This window comes from Bos indicus, chromosome 3 (assembly GCF_029378745.1).
Source record: "Bos indicus isolate NIAB-ARS_2022 breed Sahiwal x Tharparkar chromosome 3, NIAB-ARS_B.indTharparkar_mat_pri_1.0, whole genome shotgun sequence".
NCBI classification, from domain to species: Eukaryota; Metazoa; Chordata; class Mammalia; order Artiodactyla; family Bovidae; genus Bos; species Bos indicus.
The window spans coordinates 52439726-52460896 of record NC_091762.1 but is presented as its reverse complement, the minus strand read 5'-3'; the positions used below and the strand labels follow the sequence as shown (position 1 = coordinate 52460896).

At 35.2% G+C, this 21171-nt stretch overlaps 1 protein-coding gene across 1 annotated transcript in view; it reads right to left on the bottom strand.

The window, feature by feature from the left end:
- Positions 1 to 21171, bottom strand: part of HFM1 (helicase for meiosis 1) — a 109238-nt gene that overhangs the window by 41888 nt on the left and 46179 nt on the right. The window contains exons 20-27 of the mRNA XM_070786132.1: positions 15047 to 15138; positions 13515 to 13621; positions 13374 to 13421; positions 7216 to 7313; positions 7000 to 7128; positions 978 to 1063; positions 595 to 678; positions 313 to 470 (exon numbers count right to left, since the gene is read on the bottom strand). Of these exons, the coding sequence (XP_070642233.1) occupies positions 313 to 470; positions 595 to 678; positions 978 to 1063; positions 7000 to 7128; positions 7216 to 7313; positions 13374 to 13421; positions 13515 to 13621; positions 15047 to 15138 (802 nt within the window). The remainder of the gene's footprint in view (positions 1 to 312; positions 471 to 594; positions 679 to 977; positions 1064 to 6999; positions 7129 to 7215; positions 7314 to 13373; positions 13422 to 13514; positions 13622 to 15046; positions 15139 to 21171) is intronic.

Below are 21171 nucleotides of genomic sequence, written 5' to 3'. Positions count from 1 at the left end.
AGGTCATGAATTATAGGAGAAAAGCAACAAAATAAGAAAGTTCAGCAATACTGAATTAGAGCTACTCCTAAAGGTCATCTATTACTTGTTTCAAACCAATGACTTTATACTTCGTTAATTTGAGTACTAAATAATCTAAAACAGACCTAATATTAATACCTTCTTTAATAGACAATTTCCTATGTCCCATTATAGAATCAGGAAAATGTAATTTAATTGACCCCACCATTATTTTACTACTCTTTTCTTCAGCAGAATTTTTCTTTTATAATACATGCTTTAAAATAAAATAAACAGAAATTTCATACTTACATAATTTTGTGCTTAAAAACCAGTTGATTATCTGCATCACCTATGATCAAGGTGACATAGTGAGAATTTGATGCTGTTCTTTTAGTTTGTAGCTGTTCAAAGTTTCTTAATATAACAGTCACTAATATTTCTGCCATGGTATCACTATATCTTGTAATCTTTAAAAAAGGATAGGCACAAAATGTGTTAAAAATAACCTTACTACTTATACTCAGTTCCAAATCAGCTATGGGTAGCTTTATTCCTGAAAATCAAAACATATGAAAAATAGAAAATATTTACCTGTTCCACTTCAAGTTCATATTTTGGTAGATACATCACTGTTTCTTTTATCTGAGTTCCAAAAGGGGGATGTCTATTTAAAATCTAAAACAACATACTTATATCATTATATTCTTACTATAACACTAAAAACTCTTTTAGTAAAATATCTTTTAGAGTTAATAGTTTTAATACACTTATTACCCAAAATTTTAAATTAAAAATATATAATGACTATGATGGGGAAAATCATTTTTTTAGTAGAAATAAAGATATAAATGTCAGGCATTTTAATGACTATGATGGGGAAAATCATTTTTTTAGTAGAAATAAAGATATAAATGTCAGGCTTTGAAATGTATACAGAATTCAAGTAACATTAGGAATAATTAAATATTAAATACCAGCTCAAGTTCCCTTGCATCTGTTTCTTCTATTTTTTTAAAGGAAGTCAAACCTGCATTTACCATAGCATTTGATAATGTTATACCTGTGGAAAATTAATCAAACAGTAGTTTTTAAACAATACGTTTTAAACTAAATCTACACTTAAATATTTAACATCTACATTACTATAAAATCTGAGAGCAGACTAATGATTTTTAAAGTTTTAAAAAGATAGTCTCAATTGGATTGATTGGTCTGTGACATTATTTGGTTGTTCATATTTATTTTTTCAAACTCAAATAGAACATGCATATGCTTTATAAAATAAAGAGGAATTCTTTGATTCACGTGATGTCTCAACCCCTTAGTTTTACCTTATGTCATCCATAGAGCAAGTACCAAGAAACATTTATGGTTATACTCGTGTTTTTTTTTTTTTAAAGGCAACATGATTCAGGGATGGAATATTACTTTATGAAGCTATGGCTCTCTGAGCATTTGTCTTAGAAATTGAGTTCTCTCTCTGTTGCTGTACTAATTTAGATAATTTTACTCTTCTGCCTAAAATTTCCAATGTCTTTCCATTGCATTTAGAATAAAGTGGCAATTTAAAACTCTCTTACCTAGTGACTTGACCACAGCCTACCTCTCCAATTTAATTTCTTGCCATTCCCCTCTTGCTGACTATACTGCAGCCACATCAACTTTAATTTTGCTCCTTAAACAGAAAGAACTCTTAAACACAAAGAGCTCTTCTGCCTTTGTACATTTTCTCTTTCTTCATGCATTTAAGAAACTGTAATTTTTAATTCTTATACTCACATGAATGAATTTAGCCAAATCCTCAAATAGAAAATATTGTCAGAAGTATAAATTTCCAAAGTAGTACAAGCTTGTTTAAGGAACATATATTACTGGGCAGGGTATGATACTCCTTTCTTTACTCAAAGCTGACTATTTTTGAGAATTTCTCTTACTCATTCCTAAGACACAACTCCTAGTATTCTTAATTCCTTAATTTTAATTTCAATTTTCCCTTAAAACCTTTCCTGAGTTTTAATTTTTAGCTGATAAACACTGTTGAAAATCAACTTGTATTCATTATTTTTTCCTGATGCTCAATTTACTTTTTTGTTTGGATTCTCTCACTTCTCTATTGCATGAATTTTGCTGGGCAATATTTGTTTCTTTCTGTTCAGCTGTACTGAGGAAGTGTGAAAAACATGTTTGTGTTCAACAATTTGGAAGGGATAGAATGCAACTGATGCCCAGACTGACAATATTCTAGAAAGTCAGAAAGACTGACTTCAAATATAGTGAAATTTTATTAATAATCATTTTTATGGATAATTCATACTTTAATCATTTTGCTCCTGGTGAGCATTTAAGATTCAGTTCAGTTCGGTCGCTCAGTCGTGTCCGACTCTTTTCGACCCCATGAATCGCAGCACACCAGGCCTCCCTGTCCATCACCAACTCCCGGAGTTCACTCAGACTCACGTCCATCGAGTCAGTGATGCCATCCAGCCATCTCATCCTCTGTCGTCCCCTTCTCCTCCTGCCCCCAATCCCTCCCAGCATCAGAGTCCTTTCCAATGAGTCAACTCTTCGCATGAGGTGGCCAAAGTACTGGAGTTTCAGCTTTAGCATCATTCCTTCCAAAGAAATCCCAGGGCTGATCTTCAGAATGGACTGGTTGGACTCCTTGCAGTCCAAGGGACTCTCAAGAGTCTTCTCCAACACCACAGTTCAAAGGCATCAATTCTTCAGCGCTCAGCCTTCTTCACAGTCCAACTCTCATATCCATACATGACCACAGGAAAAACCATAGCCTTGACTAGACGGATCTTTGTTGGCAAAGTAATGTCTCTGCTTTTGAATATGCTATCTAGGTTGGTCATAACTTTCCTTCCAAGGAGTAAGTGTCTTTTAATTTCATGGCTGCAGTCACCATCTGCATTGATTTTGGAGCCCCAAAAAATAAAGTCTGCCACTGTTTCCACTGTTGCCCCATCTATTTCCCATGAAGTGATGGAACCAGATGCCATGATCATTTAAGATTATGCAATGGTAAATAATTTGTACCTTTGTAGAAATATTTCTATAAATTTAACTGTTAGTGAAACAGCTGTTTTAAAAAGATTGTGCAAATTAATTGACACCGTTAGACTTAAGTTCCAACCAACACTGCATGAGCATGTTCATAACCTTATTTTATCTCCCCACAAGACTTTAGTTTTTGCTCATTTGGTGAGTGAATATTTTTTCATTTTTACAATTTTATTGACTGAATATAACTGATTTACAATAAACTTGACATGTGATTTCATGTGTTTGTGTATGAAAAACTATCACTATAACCAAGCTAATAAACAACACTATTGCCTCTAAAAGTTTTCTTGTGCCCCTTTGTAATTTGTCCTGCCCTTCCCACACTGTCCCTAAGCAACCACTGATCTGCTTTCTATTACTATTCTATTTTCTAGTCTTTCATTTAAATGTAATTAGTCTGGCTTCTTCTACTCTGTATGATTATATTGTAAGATTCATCCATGTTGTTATTTGTGTCAACATTCATGCCTTTTTATTGCTGAGTATATATATTCATACCATGGGATATAACACTAATTTCCATTTGCCTGTTCATGGATATTTAGGCTGTTTTCAAATGTCTTTGTTACTAGAATTGTGTGTCTACATGGTTTTATTTCTCTTGGATACCTAACCATGACAGGACCACGTGGCATGGTAGGTTTATGCTGAACTTTTAAAGAAATAATCAAATGGTTTTTCAAAGTGGTTTTAACATTTTACATTTCCACAGTGAGAGTTCCAGTTGAACCATATTTTCTCCAGCACTCTGTCAATTTTTAATTGTGTACTATGTGTACTGTATAATTTTAAGTGTGCTAAATTAAATTAATAAATTTAATAAAATTTTGATAAATATAATTAAATTAACAAATTTAATTTTAATTGTGTGGATGTGTATTGGTATCACATTGTCATTTTAATTTGCATTTCTCTTATGACTAATGATGTTGAACATCTTCTCAGGTACTTATTTGCCATACACACATCTTCTTTGATTATGTTTGTTTCAATCTTTTGCCCACTGTTTTATTCAGTGGTTTGTCTTATATATTCTAAGTACAAGTCCTCCATAACATATATGTTCTGCAGATATTTTCTTACAGTCTGGTGGCTTATTTTCTCTTCTTCCTCCTCCTTCTTTAACAGTATTTTATGAAAAGCAAAGTTTTAAGTTTTGATTAAATCCACTTTTTTTCTTTTATAGTTTGTGCTTTTGCACTGTATCTAAGATATCTCTGCCAAATCTAAGATCACTTGTTGCCTCTGAAGATGGAGGAAAAGGGCTATGATCAAGGAATCAAGTATTCTCTAGAAGTTGAAGGCAGGAAAATGGATTCACCCCTAAGGAAAACAGCCTTGCCAAACCTTGATTTTATCCTAGTGAGACCCACATCAGAAATCTATAGAACTTTAAAGATAATAAATTTTTGGTGCTTTAAGTCACAAAGTTTGTGGTAATTTGTTATAATGGCAGTAGAAAACTAATAAAGCATAGTTTTTCTAATTTTAGCTTCTGATTTTTTCTTACTAGTATGTAGAAATAAAATTAATTTTTACACATTGACCTTGTATCCTTCAACCATGCTGAACCTCTCCTACCTTCCATGGAATTTTCTACACAGATGACCATCTGATCATGTATTAATAAAAACATGTATACTTCTTTCTTTTCTAAACTGTACCCTTTTTATTTCTTTTTCTTGGCTGATTGTACTGGTTAGAACCTCTAGTATAATGTTTACTGGAATTAGTAACAGTGGGCATCCTTATTTCATTCCTGATCTTAGAGGTAAAGCATTCAGTCTTTCACTATTAAATATAATGTTAGCTATAGGTTTTTCATAGATGTTCTTCATCAGTTTGAGAAATTTCATTCCTGATCTTAGAGGTAAAGCATTCAGTCTTTCACTATTAAATATAATGTTAGCTATAGGTTTTTCATAGATGTTCTTCATCAGTTTGAGAAATTTCCTTCCTTTTTAAATTTGTTGAGAGTTTTATTAGAAATGGATTTTGCATCTTGTCAAATTTTTTAACATTACTGAGATGACCATCTGGTATTTTTTAGTTTGTTAATATGATAAATTACACTGATTGACATCAAGTGGTAAACTCATCTTGTATTGCTGGAATAAACCACATTTGGCCATGATATGTTCCCCCTTTTATTTATCACTGGTCCAAGTTGTTAAAATTTTATAAAGAATTAATTCATTTATATTACTAAGAGCTACTGGTCTGTCCTTTTCTTGAATGTCTTCATTAGGTTTTGATAACAAGGCAATGCTGGCCTCATAGAATGAGTTGGGAACTATCACCCCCCACCCTTTAAATTTTCTGAAAAAGTGTTTAGAATTAATACTGCTTCTTATTTAAATGTTCAGTAGAATTCACCAGTGTAGCCTTCTATGCATGGGGTTTTCTTTGTAAGTTTTAAACCAGAAATTTATTTAATAAATATATCCTACTCATGCTGTTTCTTCTTGAGTGGACTCTGTCAATTTGTGTTTTCAAAGAATTTTCCCATTTCATCAAAGTTGAGGAATTTAATGATATAAGGTGTTTTATAACATTTTCTTTCTATCATTTTGTTATCTATAAGATCTATAGTTATATCTCACATTTTTGTTATTGGAAATTTGTATCTTTTCTCTTTATTTCTTGATCAGTCTGACTACAGTATTAATGATTTTAAAATAATCATGTTTCTGTTTCATTTATATTTTTGTTTTTAATTTATTTATGTTCTTTCAAAATTATTTCTTATTTTCTGCCCACTTTGGGCTTAATTTGCTCTTTTTCTCATAACATGGAAACTGAAATCACTGTTTTGAGACCTTTCTACTTTTCTAAGATAAGTGTTTTAGTGCTATAATATTATTAACCATTTACCTAAGTTCAAATTTTTCTGAAAGTTGTGATTTCCTAAATGTTGTATGTAACCTCCTCCCTAATTCAGAAATCTTGTATTTGTGGAGTGGGTGTGGCATTTGCTTTGCCACCACTTATATACTGACAGGAAGGTGAGCCATTAATCAAGAAACTTTCTACTTTGATCTTACTTACATGATCCAATCTCCACCTTCACCCCAGCTCCCAGGACTGGTCAGCTCCTGACTGATTTCCCTCACTGATCTCAAACGTCAAGGAAATACAAAGTAGTACTTCCTCACAAAATAGTTAGAGATCTTTGTTCTAAGGAATAATCAGAGAACCCTTAGCAACCCATTATCTAAAATTTTAATGTCCCCAAGATGCATATAAAGTTATACAGTTAATAAGACTATCAGTCATGAAAAAACAACAGTCTTTTTGGAGTCCTAGCTATCTAAGAAGGAGTAGGGTCACAAAGCCAGACACCAAACTGGAAAATTCCAAAGTGTTTGAGGCATATCCCAGTCTTTGTAAATAGCACCCTCTAGAGTTTTTCAGTTCGTGTTCTGAGCTAGATCCCAACAGGAAATAAATTTGTCTACAGAATTTTATAGTATCTCTATGAAAATCAGTACTAACATTGAAATGTTACTGAAAAAAGAGGAAAAGATACAAATAAGTGGCATAATTTTTTGTAATGAATTAGGAATGACCAGGACTGCTAGCTCTGTACCTTGTCATTGAGATCAAAACCAAATAGTCATAAAAGTAGAAGAAAGAACACAATATAGTTACCTAATTACTAAAACAAAATTTCACTCTTGGTTTCAAAACAATTTTTAAAATAAGAGTATTCATTTTTGTTAGATTTCCAACTTGATTTCAAATGAATTCTTTAAGCAGAAGAAAATGAAAATCAGATTTTCAAGAGAAGGAAAGTACAGTAACTTACTTAGGCCCATAGGCACACTTTTCCTTAAAGGTCTACCATCATAGAACAATTTTCCTAACAGTGAAAAACAAAAATAAATTGCAGACATTGATACACTGCCTACCTGTACCATTACCTACCAATTTTTTCCAGCTGTTTGGATACATGTGGAGAGTTTTCCCAAAGTTTACATCTAAAACATTTAGCTAAAATCAAACTGTTCAATAATACCGCAAACTTTTCTTGAGTAGCCACAAAATCTGATAACCCTAAAAAAAAAAAAAAGTTTCCAGTATTAAATCTAGTATACTATTTTACTGGGGAAATACTGAAAATCTAATAAGCCTATAACATACATCTTGTAATTCGTGAGCCATTTCTGAAAATCTTTGCGGTATCTTGCGTCAAAGCAAAGTCTTGTACGGGAATGCATCCTAGCTGAGCCTGAATAAGACTGGGGAAAGAAGAAATTTCATTATTTCTTTTTAAAAGTTACTATCTCACAATATTTGACACAGTGGCTGAAGTCTGTCTTCTTAAAATTCCTCTCTGCCTTGATTTCTGTGACATTATACAGCTCTGTATCTTTTATCATTATTGTTGCAAGTCATTGTTGACTTCCTCTTCCCAACCTCTCAGTCAGTTCTTATTTCTCTACTCTTCTTTATTCACTCAACCTCTCTTTTTCTCAAAAAAAAAATCTCATTTCTTCTCAAGACTTTCATTATAATCTCTAGACTGATAAATTTCAAGTGATCACAGGGCACTTGCACTTAGACTGTTTTTTCTTTCCACCTCAATACATCTAAAATTGTTTCCATATTCTTCTCCAATGCAGCTCTGTCTTTGAACTTTACTATATATAAGTATTATAGAAAACAACACAATTTATATAATCAACAAATATTTATTAAGTGCCTGCTGATTTATAAAGCATCCTGTTAGGTGCTGAAGATTCTGTTCAACATTTGAAGGTTGGTAGCTTATTAGTCGGAGAAGGCAATGGCACCCCACTCCAGTACTCTTGCCTGGAAAATCCCATGGACAGAGGAGCCTGCTAGGCTGCAGTCCATGGGGTCGCTAAGAGTCAGACACGACTGAGCGACTTCACTTTCACTTTTCACTTTCCTGCATTGGAGAAGGAAATGGCGACCCACTCCAGTGTTCTTGCCTGGTGAATCCCAGGGATGGGGGAGCCTGGTGGGCTGCAGTCTATGGGGTTGCACAGAGTCGGACACAACTGAAGCGATGCAGCAGCAGCTTATTAGTTGATTATTAGAAACAAGCAGTTGCTTGGCTATAAAAATTTGAGTGGTGGTAAGAGGGGAGAAAAGGAGTTATTATCTATTGTAACTACTGTATCTCAGGTCTTTGCTACCTCTTTTATCTGTTTACTTATCTAACCAGGCCTTGATATGCAAATCCCCCTAAGATTCTAACTAAAATCATTAGACTCGTATGTTCTGGGGGGGGATCTCTTATAAGATCAAAAACTGGTATACAAAGACAAAGGGTAGAATAGTTATATTTCATGGCTTGCTTTTAGTAAACAATATATGAAAATAGAAAGAAGCAACTAACTCACATCTCAGAATGGATGTATATAGCTGAAACTATAGACTAATTGGGGCTTCCCTGGTGGTTCAGTAGTAAAAAAGGACTTGTCTGCCAATGCAGGAGACATGGATTTGATCACTGGGTCAGGAAGATCTTCTGGAGAAGGAAATGGTAACCCACTCCAGTATTCCTGCCTCAGAAATCTCATGGACAGAGAAGCCTAGCAGGCTACAGTCCATGGAGTTGCAAAAGAGTCAGACAGGACTAAACAACAACATAACAGGTTAATTATTTTTTGGCTACAATATATGCTTCTGAAAATTATTTTGTTACATCTATTTAGAAATGGTTATACACCCCAGTGTTCATAGCAGCATTATTTACAATCCCCAAACAGAAGCAACCTAAGAGTCATCAATAGACGGATGGATACAGTCCATGGAGTTGCAAAGAGCTGGACATGACTGAGCGACTAAGAACAGCACAGCATGCTAAGTCAAATAATTCAGACAGAGAAAGACAATTATTATATAATATCACTTTTATGTGGTATCTAAAAAATACAACAAATTAGTGAATAAAGCAAAAAAAAAAAAAAAAGAAACAGATTCATGGATCCAAAGAACAAACTGGTGATTACCAGTGGGGAGAGAGATGGGGGCAGGGCAATATAAGGGTAGGAGGAATATAGAATTATTATGGCATTATACGAAATCATGTGTGTGAAACTTCTGAAAATTGTAAAGCACTGGCAGGAAAGCTATGACAAACCTAGACAGTGTGTTAAAAAGCAAAGATATCACTTTGCCGACAAAGATCCATATAGTCAAAGCTATGGACATGGAAGCAACCTAGATGTCCATTGGCAGATGAATGGATAAGAAAGTTGTGGTACATATACACAATGGAATATTACTCAGCGATTAAAAAGAACACATTTGAATCAGTTCTAATGAGATGGATGAAACTGGAGCCTATTATACAGAGTGAAGTAAGAAAGAAAAGCACAAAGAGAGTATATTAATGCATATATATGGAATTTAGAAAGATGGTAACGATGACTCTATATGCAAGATGGCAAAAGAGACACAGATGTAAGGAACAGACTTTTGGACTCTGTGGGAGAAGGCGGGGGTGAGATAATTTGAGAGAATGGCACTGAAACATGTATATTATCATATGTGAAAGAGATTGCCAGTCCAGGTTTGATGCATGAGACAGGGTGCTCAGGGCTGGTGCACTGGGATGACCCTGAGGGATGAGATGGGGAGGGAGGTGGGAGGGAGGCTCAGGATGGGGAACACATGTACACCCATGTCCGATTCATATCAATGTATGGCAAAAATCACTACAATATTGTAAAGTAATGAGCCTCCAATTAAAAAAAATTAAAGAAGAAATATAAAACCTAAATGATGAGTTATAAAATATCACAGAAAGATCTGAGTAGATGGCTAGAGATATCATACTTTTAGATTTCAGTACCGAGAAAGAAGAATTCTTCCACAAACTAATCTATAAAACCAATTTCAAAAGGCCTTTTCCTAGATCTTGATAAACTGATTCTAAAGTTCATAGGGAGGAAAAATGCAGGAATATTCAAAATGTTTTTTAAAGAACAGTAAGAATGGACTTGCTTTACCAGATAACAAAACATGCAATAAAATGGTAGTAAGTAAAGCAATGTAGTATTGTCATAGCAACAAAATAAACAGACTAACAGGAAGTGTCCAGAATCACACCCTTAGGAATTTAGTTTATGTGAAGATGGCATTCCAAATCAATCAGCAAAGAGAGAAAGACAACATATTTATTAAACACTCCTGACTGTCTTTCAGGGATGAAATATAATTAAATTCTTATCACACATAAAAATTAACTCCAAACCTACGAGAAGCCTTTAGATAAAAATCAAATGATTTTAAAGTATTAGAAGAGATGACAGGAAAAGTCCTATGATCTTAGGATATGTGGCAGACTGCTTTATCTACGTAACACTCATTTTCTATTTCCATCTTAATAGCAGAATCCTAATTTTAATAAAGGCACAGTAACAACAAGACATTTCTCTGTCTCCTTTGCACTTGGCTCTAGCCATGTACTCAGTGTGAAAGTGTGGGAAAGCAAGGCAGAAAGACAGGAATACAGATTTGAAAATTTTTTAATATAATTTTTCACTCATTAGATTAACAAAACTTCAAAGATACAAAACAAGTATTGGGAGGATGTATGGAATCATTCTTTTTACACTGTGGATGACAACTGTAAATAAGAGAAGCTTTTTGAATGCAATTTGCATTAAATATTAAATCTTCTCATGTATATCCTTTCACCTGGAAATTCTTGAAAAATATGGCATAAATATAAAGAAGTTCATTTCAGCCTTATTTGTAATAGCAAAAATTTATAAGCCATCTAACTCTTCATCAATAAAGGAATGGTTAAAAATTACAGTATGTTCATACTATAGAATACATTGCTGTTAAAATATACATTGGTATTAAAATAAATGAGATTAACATGTGTAGGTACTGATATAGAATCTTCATATCACAAGAGCAATAATTACAGTAAGATCTTTTTATATACAGACATAACATGTCTATTAGCACATATTAAATATATATGTACTAAATAAATAGAAAGGAAATTGGAATGACCCACAGAAAACTACTGATAATAGTTACTTCTGGGGGTCAAAGGAGACCTGATTTTTTGCTTTATAAATTTTAATTTTGAATCTTTAAAAATGAATCTATGCATTATTTATTATAAAGGTGATTTATATAAGAATTATATAAGAAGAAACAAATATGAAAAGAAATCACTGATTTGGAAACACATCCTATAAGTTCATTGACAAATACCAAAGGAAACAGAGCTAATCCTGAAGAAGATAGACCTCAGAATTATGAAAAATTAAAAAACAGTGATAAAGGGCAGAAAGTTGAAGGATAAAATTTTAAAATTAAGAGGATTAACACCTGGCTGTAAAAGAACTGATCTGATATTCAGCAAAGTAATAAGAATATGAGAGAGACATGAAAGTGGTAAATATTAGCCTTCATTACCCACCAAAAGACTGTACCTTTTAGATTAAGAAAATGCCTCCCAGACAGTCACTCTTCCTAGTCAAGTAGTGACATAAGGTGGAAAATTACAAAAGGAAGCTAATTTATGATACATATGTGAGCATGTGTGCCAAGTTGCTTCAGTTGTGTCGACTCTTTGCAACCTTATGGACTGTAGCCCTCCAGGCTCCTTTGTCCATGGGACTCTCCAGCCAAGAATACTGGAGTGGGCTGCCATGCCCTCCTTCAGGAGATCTTCTTGACCCTCAGGAATTGAACCCGGTCTCTTACATCTCCTGCACTGGCAGGTGGGTTCTTTACTACGTGCGCCACCTGGGAAGCCCTATGATACATATAGAAATAATTAGAAAGTCATGAATTTTAAGAATCTGATAGTCCTAATCAAAAGAATGCATGATCCAATCTAAGGCAAGGTGTAAGTGAAAGCATTAAAATTGCAAATATAGTGTTCCCAACAAGATGCTTGTGCAAAAATACCTTGATTTAATTTGACTCAGTAGTTAATGCAACAGGGTATATTGAGAAATCCATTGTGACACTCAAGAGACCTAGATTCTAATTCTACAGCTGTCCTCAGTATAGCACCATAACCTCAAGCAAGTCAGAACTTACCTAGGCATCACTTACTTCATTTGTAAAATGAGAGGATTTGGGTACATGATCTCTAAGTTCTGTATGATCTCTAGGGATATTTAAATTTCTAGAGAAATATGGCTAAAAAACAGAACACTAACTTCTGCCCTCCAAGCTATAGATCTGCCTGAGGAATAAGTATACAACAGTGAGAAGTTTGTTTCTGAGATGTCAAGGTATTTGGGAGATAAAGTTTAATAAGACTTTAGGAAGTATCCTAGAGAAAGAGTGACTTCCTTTAGCTAAGGAGACAAAAGGAAATTCTTTGGCCAACTGGTTTTATTGAGCCCCATGAAAAAAAATCATTTTTACTTGAACTCACGTGATCTAAATCAAGTTGATTAACACTAAGATATAGCTACTTAGAAAACCAAGCACTTGGCATCTAGAAAAAGTATCATTGCCTGTGTGACTGCAAACCCAGTAAAGTCATTAAAAGCTACAATGTAATTTTAGTTTACTCTTCCAATTACTCTCCTCTATACAGACTTCCCATTGCTGGCATAACAGTCACCCCATTATCACATATGCATTCCTTCACTCAGGTTATTTCTTTTAATATGTCTTTCCAAGGCAATGGCACCCCACTCCAGTACTCTTGCCTGGAAAATCCCATGGACGGGGGAGCCTGGTGGGCTGCAGTCCATGGGGTCACTAAGAGTCAGACACGACTGAGCGACTTCACTTTCACTTTTCACTTTCATACATTGGAGAAGGAAATGGCAACCCACTCCAGTGTTCTTGCCTGGAGAATCCCAGGGACGGGGGAGCCTGGTGGGCTGCCGTCTCTGGGGTCGCACAGAGTCGGACACGACTGAAGCGACTTAGCAGCAGCAGCAGAAGAATATCATTAATGTTCTACAGACACTTACTATATGTGTTTTCATACCGTCAATTATTTTTATACACATGGTTCTCATTCAAGCCAACTTGAAAGTTCTTGTAGATGAGAAGCACATCTTCTTTCTATTGTCTACCATGCCTCAACAGATCACACTCTCAGTGTTTGTTGATTTAAAAATTCACAAGTTATCTTTTTAAATTAAAGACTTGGGAGTTTGGAGAAATTAATTTTACATCTGCATGCTGACTCCTCATTCTTATGTAAATGTTCTTTCTTTGTATTAAGGAAACAAATTTAAAATGTTTTAAACTTATAAAATACCTTCATAAATATGAATCATGGACAAGTAATCAATATTTTAAGACATTTAACAATTAATTTTCTTTACCAATTTACTTTCATTTCTCTTGTTTTAATCCTTCCTTCCATTGGAAATCTGGAAATAAACAAGGCAAACTTTTATTATTATTACTTATTGTAGCTGAATGAAACCTTTTTAAAAATTATTTAAAACATTTAATTTCTGTACCTGATAGTTGTCCGATTTGGATCTTTGTTCAAAGTATTCAATGCTTTCTTTTCATTTATTCTTAATTGTACATCTAGAAATTCCTTGCAGCTGGCTATCATTGTGACCTATAAAATTTCAGCATTTGTTCATTTGGTTATGTCCATTCTTTACTTCTTTTCTCTCATTTATTTTTCTGTACTTATTTATTTTTAATGCTGCTTTGGGACATCACATTTAGCACATTTTGCCTCTTTAAGGATTCATTCATTCACTGACAAATATTTACAAACACCTGTTATATATGCCAGACACTCTGCTACACACTGGCTCTATACCAATAAGATTGTAAAGATTAACAAGATGAAATTTAAAATATTCAGCCTAGCATGTACCATATGATAAGCACTTAATAAATGAAGATTTCATTACTACCACTATTACTACTGTTATATTATTGTTCAGGCTTCTATAGTTTGCAAATGGTTATACTTACTGAGGATAATTTTTTAATGAAAAAGAATGATGTTGGTATAAAGAAATTTGTATTCAAGAACCTACCTAATTCTCCCAGATGATTTTGAGCAAAGCACTCTGCTTTGAGTTCTCACACCTGTAAAATGAAACTAGCACCTTTTCTAATTCTAATTCTCTTTTACACTTACAGAACTCAAAATCAGATGGGTTAATGTTAACTCTTGATTTCTTCTCAGTTAAGAATAATATTCAACACAACACTGTAAATCAACTATACTTCAATAAAAAGTAAATTAGAAGAGTATTTACATGAAAATACAAGCCTTCTACTCATCAACTTTTGTACAATTTTTAGTATCAATATAATGATCTTATTGCAATAATCAACTTAGATATTTTAAATAGTTTAAATTTGAGAATAAATATAAAAGTCATGTTTCATGTTCATATTCCCAGTTAAGGAAGGAAGGAGCAATATAGTTACAGGTGCCAAAAATATGACTATGCTTTTATTCACTGCTGTAGCTACAAAGGTACCCCACTGGCAATATTTTAGGATAGCCTGTTTTTAATTCCCATTTTCTCCAAAATTAGTTATTTTTTCTGGCCTATCACCAATACTATTCTCTTTCTACAGTTATTGTTATCCTGATGCAAAGGATTTAGGGAAGAGTTGCAAGTAAGAGGCATGTGTCTTTCATTCATGGCAGACTTTCCTAATATATCATGCCACACCATCTTGGAATCTTTCTCAACATACTATATTTGGTAGCCACTACCAAGGTAATCAGAATTATCACATAAGTTGAAAGGTAGCTGCTATCCTTTCTTCGGGTATGTATATAAATTTTCTTAGCCTTAATACAAAGATGCTGTTGGAAATATATTCTAAGGAGTAATATTCCATATTTTACAATTAAAGGCAAATAAAGAGGAAAATATATGCACTACTAGAAATGCTTTCTTTTCTGCTCATTTATTCTTAAATTGCAGGAGATATACAAATAAGTTGTTTCCCCCAATACTATTTTATACTATATCACAGTATACTTATTTTCTTGTGAAAATTAATTTACCAGATCTGATAAAGTTTCTTTTCCACTCATTGTACAAAATTTCTTCACTGTCTCAAATGTAATATAATACCAAGCCATCAATCTTCCTGCCTCTGTAGAGAGAGATGGAAAAAATAAACATTCCAAATCAGCTGATACAACTTGCATTTTCATCAGTTTAACACACATTTCTTTAGCTTATGACCAACCTAGATAGCATATTCAAAAGCAGAGACATTACTTTGCCAACAAAGGTCTGTCTAGTCAAGGCTATGGTTTTTCCAGTAGTCATGTATGGATGTGAGAGTTGGACTGTGAAGAAGGCTGAGCGCCAAAGAATTGATGCTTTTGAACTTTGGTGTTGGAGAAGACTCTTGAGAGTCCCTTGGACTGCAAAGAGATCTAACTAGTCCATTCTGAAGGAGATCAGCCCTGGGATTTCTTTGGAAGGAATGATGCTGAAGCTGAAACTCCAGTACTTTGGCCACCTCCTGTGAAGAGTTGACTCATTGGAAAAGACTCTGATGCTGGGAGGGATTGGGGGCAGGAGGAGAAAGGGACGACAGAGGATGAGATGGCTGGATGGCATCACTGACTCGATGGACGTGAGTCTGAGTGAACTCTGGGAGTTGGTGATGGACAGGGAGGCCTGGCATGCTGCAATTCATGGGGTCACAAAGAGTCGGACACGACTGAGCGACTGAACTGAACTGTGCCTTTAATAGCATCAGGTACAAAAGACACCACTTAAAATTCTTCAGCATTATTTTAATGAAATTGGAATTTGAAACTAAATTGTTTTAGAAATAAAACATTAGGTTGGCTGAGGGTAGGAGGATGGGCAGAGTGAGGATAAGTAATTGATGAAATGGAATTCATTTAAAAGGTTACTGGCTTCAATTATAAGTTGTCAAAAACAGCACAAAGAATTTCAAGTCTTGTGAACACACAGAAAACAGCTGAGAAGAGGAAAATGGTATTCTGCTTCTCAAGGTAAGGTCTATTATTTACCTATGTGCTACAGGTTTTGCTGAAGAATAAAGAATGTGACATTCCATCACTTAGAGCCATCAAGAACAAGGTACAGTGGACAGAACTTAGACTCAGGAATAGCCACTTTCTCAGGAGTCTAGTGAACATGTTCAGCCAAAACATGAGTAATGTAGTGGTTCATAAAAGTGAGATTCTAAGAGCTGTATGTGAGACAGTGAGAATATGACTACCAAGGGAACTAGTATACATTATATTTGAAAGTGAAAGTTGCTCAGTCTTGTCCGACTCTTTGTGATCCCACGGACCATACAGTCCATGGCATTCTCCAGGCCAGAATACTGGAGTGAGAAGCCATTCCCTTCTCCAGGGGATCTTCTCAACCCAGGTCTCCTGCATTGCAGGCGGATTCTTTACCACCTGAGCCATGCTCCTCTTATCCTGTGCTGTGTTGTGCTAAGTTGCTTCAGTCATGTCTGACTCTGTGTGACCCTATGAACTGCAACCCACCAGGCTTCTCTGTCCATGGGATTCTCCAGGCAAAGAGTACTGGAGTGGGTTGCCATGCCCTCCTCCAGGGGATCTTCCTGACCTAGGGATCGAACCCGTGTCTCTTATGTCTCCTGCATTGGCAGGCGGGTTCACCACGAGTCACCTGGGAAGCCCCTTCTTAGCCTAGATGTTTATAAATTACTATAGGGTATCTCCCCACCTGATCTGCCTCTTGAGAAATTTGTATGCAGGTCAGGAAGCAACAGTTAGAACTGGACATGGAACAACAGACTGGTTCCAAATAGGAAAAGGAGTTCGTCAAGGCTGTATATTGTCACCCTGTTTATTTAACTTCTATGCATAGTACATCATGAGAACTGCTGGACTGGAAGAAACACAAGCTGGAATCAAGATTGCCTGGAGAAATATCAATAACCTCAGATATGCAGATGACACCACCCTTATGGCAGAAAGTAAAGAGGAACTCAAAAGCCTCTTGATGAAAGTGAAAGTGGAGAGTGAAAAAGTTGGCTTAAAGCTCAACATTCAGAAAACGAAGATCATGGCATCTGGTCCCATCACTTCATGGGAAATAGATGGGAAAACAGTGGAAACAGTGTCAGACTTTATTTTTTTGGGCTCCAAAATCACTGCAGATGGTGACTGAAGCCATGAAATTAAAAGACGCTTACTCCTTGGAAGGAAAGTTATGACCAACCTAGATAGCATATTCAAAAGCAGAGACATTACTTTGCCAACAAAGGTTCGTCTAGTCAAGGCTATGGTTTTTCCTGTGGTCATGCATGGATGTGAGAGTTGGACTGTGAAGAAGGCTGAGCGCCAAAGAATTGATGCTTTTGAACTGTGGTGTTGGAGAAGACTCTTGAGAGTCCCTTGGACTGCAAAGAGATCCAACCAGTACATTCTGAAGGAGATCAGCCCTGGGATTTCTTTGGAAGGAATGATGCTGAAGCTGAAACTCCAGTACTTTGGCCACCTCATGCGAAGAGTTGACTCATTGGAAAAGACTCTGATGCTAGGAGGGATTGGGGGCAAGAGGAGAAGGGGACGACAGAGGATGAGATGGCTGGATGGCATCACTGACTCGATGGACATGAGTCTGAGTGAACTCCGGGAGTTGGTGATGGACAGGGAGGCCTGGTGTGCTGTGATTCATGGGGTCGCAAAGAGTCAGACACGACTGGGCGACTGATCTGATCTGATCTGATCTGATCTCCCTTCTGGAGAAAATGAAAGTTTTTGAGAAAAGGCTTATATTTGCTGGCTGATTAGTAAGAATGAAAGTTACCTAGCTAAGGTATATAAATAACCTAGAAATGAAACTATGAAGAAAATGAGTCAAGGGAGACAGAATGGAAAGAATTTTAAAAGAATTGCAAGTGAAGAGAGAAAATAAAGAGACAACTCGCTATCAATATAGTTTTTGAATGATAAATATTTTCATAGTAGCAAATATAGGGTATTTCAAAATAAAAGTCATAGAGTTGGAGTGAGGGAAGGGAACTAGAGGTGATGAGAATACACCTCTCATATCTCCTACTGCAAGAAGTGCTCTGATGGATGGTCCCAGCTGCTGTGTTCTGAATCTATCACTATGTACACACCAAGATTACACTTCTCATGAGATGCTCCAAACAAATGACCGGGCATGGCAGGAATATTAAGGTAGACCTTAATGGGACTCCTTGGATGGGCAACTTTGAATTGAAGATTCCCCATCAACTTTGCCGAATGGTCTTAGGACTGCATTGCAGGACAAAATTCTCCTTCCTTTTATCTTTCCTTCCTTTCCTCCTTCCTTCCTTCTCTCTCCTTCATAGAGGTAAGATTTGCATCCCAGTTGAATGACTTTCTGTGCTTTTTGCAGTTACTGTCCATTTTCATTAGGTTGTTAATCCTTAAATTTGCACAAAATAAGACTTGGTCTTTTGAGCCCTTCTTCCATATACATTAGCAGGCAGAAGAGCTAAAAACCCAGACAAGAACACAAGCATACAGATAAAAATACCTAGATACTTGAGTATTATGATTACAAATTAAAAAGGCAAAAGCAAGAAGTAGAATTACTGGAACATATAGACTAAAATTTAATTTAAAAAATACTCAAAGAGATAAAAGAAAATAATAGCAAAGGATCATGAAGTCATAAAAAAGAATTAATTAGAAATAATATGTAAAGAGCATCCACCCACATTAATAGTAGGCTTAGTAATCATGATGGCAAAACCACTTCAGCATTCTTGCCTTGAGAACTCCATGAACAGTATGAAAAGGCAAAAAGATATGACATTGAAAGATTAACTCCCCAGTTCGTTAGGTGCCAGGAAGCCTGGCATGCTGCAGTTCATGGAGGCATGAAGAGTCAGACATGACTGAGGAACTGAACAACAACAACAAAGTAATTATGAACCAATCCCTCTGCTGAAGGCAACCAAATCAGAAAAATGAAATACATGAAATATCTTTTACTAATCATCAAAGAACTAACATGATATTTATCTGGGAGGGAACTTAAGACCAAAAGAATAAGCACACTCAAAATTTATAAAAACTGACCACATACCGGTCCATAAAACAAGTCTCAACAAATCTCAAAAGACTGAAATCATACAGAGACCATTATCTGATACAAAGCAACTGCATCACATGTCAAGAACAGTAACAATGAAACTGCTGCTGCTAAGTCTCTCCAGTCCTGTCCGACTCTGTGCGACCCCATAGACAGCAGCCCACCAGGCTTCCCTGTCCCTGGGATCCTCCAGGCAAGAACACTGGAGTGGGTTGCCATTTCCTTCTCCAATGCATGAAAGTGAAAAGTGAAAGTGAAGTTGCTCAGTTGTGTCCGACTCTAGCAACCCCATGGACTGCAGCCTACCAGGCTCCTCTGTCCATGGGATTTTTTAGGCAAAAGTACTGGAGTAACAATGAAACTAGAAAAGAAAAATAATTAGAAAACCATCAGATGTACAGAAGTTACAAACCAGATTTCCAAATAATCCATAAGTCAAAGAAGAAATAGTGGAAATTAGAAAATAAACAAACTGATTGATAACAAAACTATTACAAACCAGTTAATAAAAATTCTTGTCCTTAAATACATAGTATTCCTATATTTTTATGTAAACCTTTATTTCCTATAAATACATAGTATATGCATTCCTATAAATTCTCATATAAAACTGCATAGAAAAATAACAATGCTTATGGAAAAAAAGTATTGAGGCAAACAACAAATTCATACAACATTGTATCAAAAGAACTAACCTAAATAATCCTAATAAAAATACTAGCACAGTTAAAAATACATGTTAAATTCCTCATAAAGAAATACGTACATTAATGTATATATAACACTGTGTGTGTGTTTAAACTAACTTAATGGTTTAGGGTGTAACAAGAGTTGAGGATGCTGAGTTAATAAACACAAAGGACAAAATATCCAATGATTGGGAATTGCATAATATATGTTTTCAAAGCAGAATATATGACCAACCTCAGCACAGAGGAGTATGTAAAAGGGCATCATGCACAATAATTCTTCTGAGAATTCAGCTGCATTCAGCTAGAAAGTATATTTTATGTTAAGCTGCTGTGATGCTAAATTTTATGTGTCAACTTAACTGGGCCATAAGCTGCCCAGATACTTCGTCAAATATTATGCTGGGTGTGTTTGTAAGGATGTTTCTGGATAACATTAACATTGAATTGATACACTATACACTGATAGAACATTAGTGTTCTTTGCAATATTAATGGATATTCCATTTAAAAGATTTCTCTGGGCAAATAAAAATGTAAAAACCCTAGGCTAACTAATTTTGGCTCTTTCTTACTGCCTTTCTTCTTAGCACATTTAATATGTCATTGAACCCCATGATTTTCCTAAAGAAGATAGTTTAGAGTAAAACTGCATTCTCTATTTCAGTTTGGAATCTCTTCCCCACACCTTCAGAATACACATTGAGATAAACTGTGAGTATGACACAAAGATCTGAATAGATTTTCACTATACTATTTATTGAAATATCACTCCCAGGGCAGTAGTTCTCAATTTTATGTGCAAAAAATGCATCCAGGGTTCAAGCTTAAAATCTAAATTACCAGGTGTTACTCCTAGAAGTTGAGGATTTTAAGTCTGGAGTAGGGCTCATTAGTTTCATTTTTAACATAACAGCACTCTTAGATGATTTTGAGAGTAAGTAGTTAACCCAACCAGACTTAGGAAACATTACCCTGCTATGTGATAGGGAATATTTTCAGCTCCAAGACTGGATTGTCCTTTTGGACACATCCTGCCTAGTCATGCAATGAGTGAGGAATGAAAGAGAAACCAAAGACATCAAACATTTTATAATTTCAGGCTTAACAAACTGGTTAGGCTATTGAGAAGGAGGGGCAAGTAGAGATATTTTCCTAACCTTGGACAAAAGAGAGCAACAACTCACGTTTTCAGAATTTTTTTTCCTATAAATGTTCATTATCCCATTTGATCATCATAACAACCTAATAAGGTAAATATATATATTATATATTCTTGTAATATATATTCTTATTTTGCAGATATATATTAGTACTAAGGCTCAGTGAGTTTAAGGTCCCAGCTAGCATAGTGGCAGAAATGGAACTGAAATCCAGGTATTTGA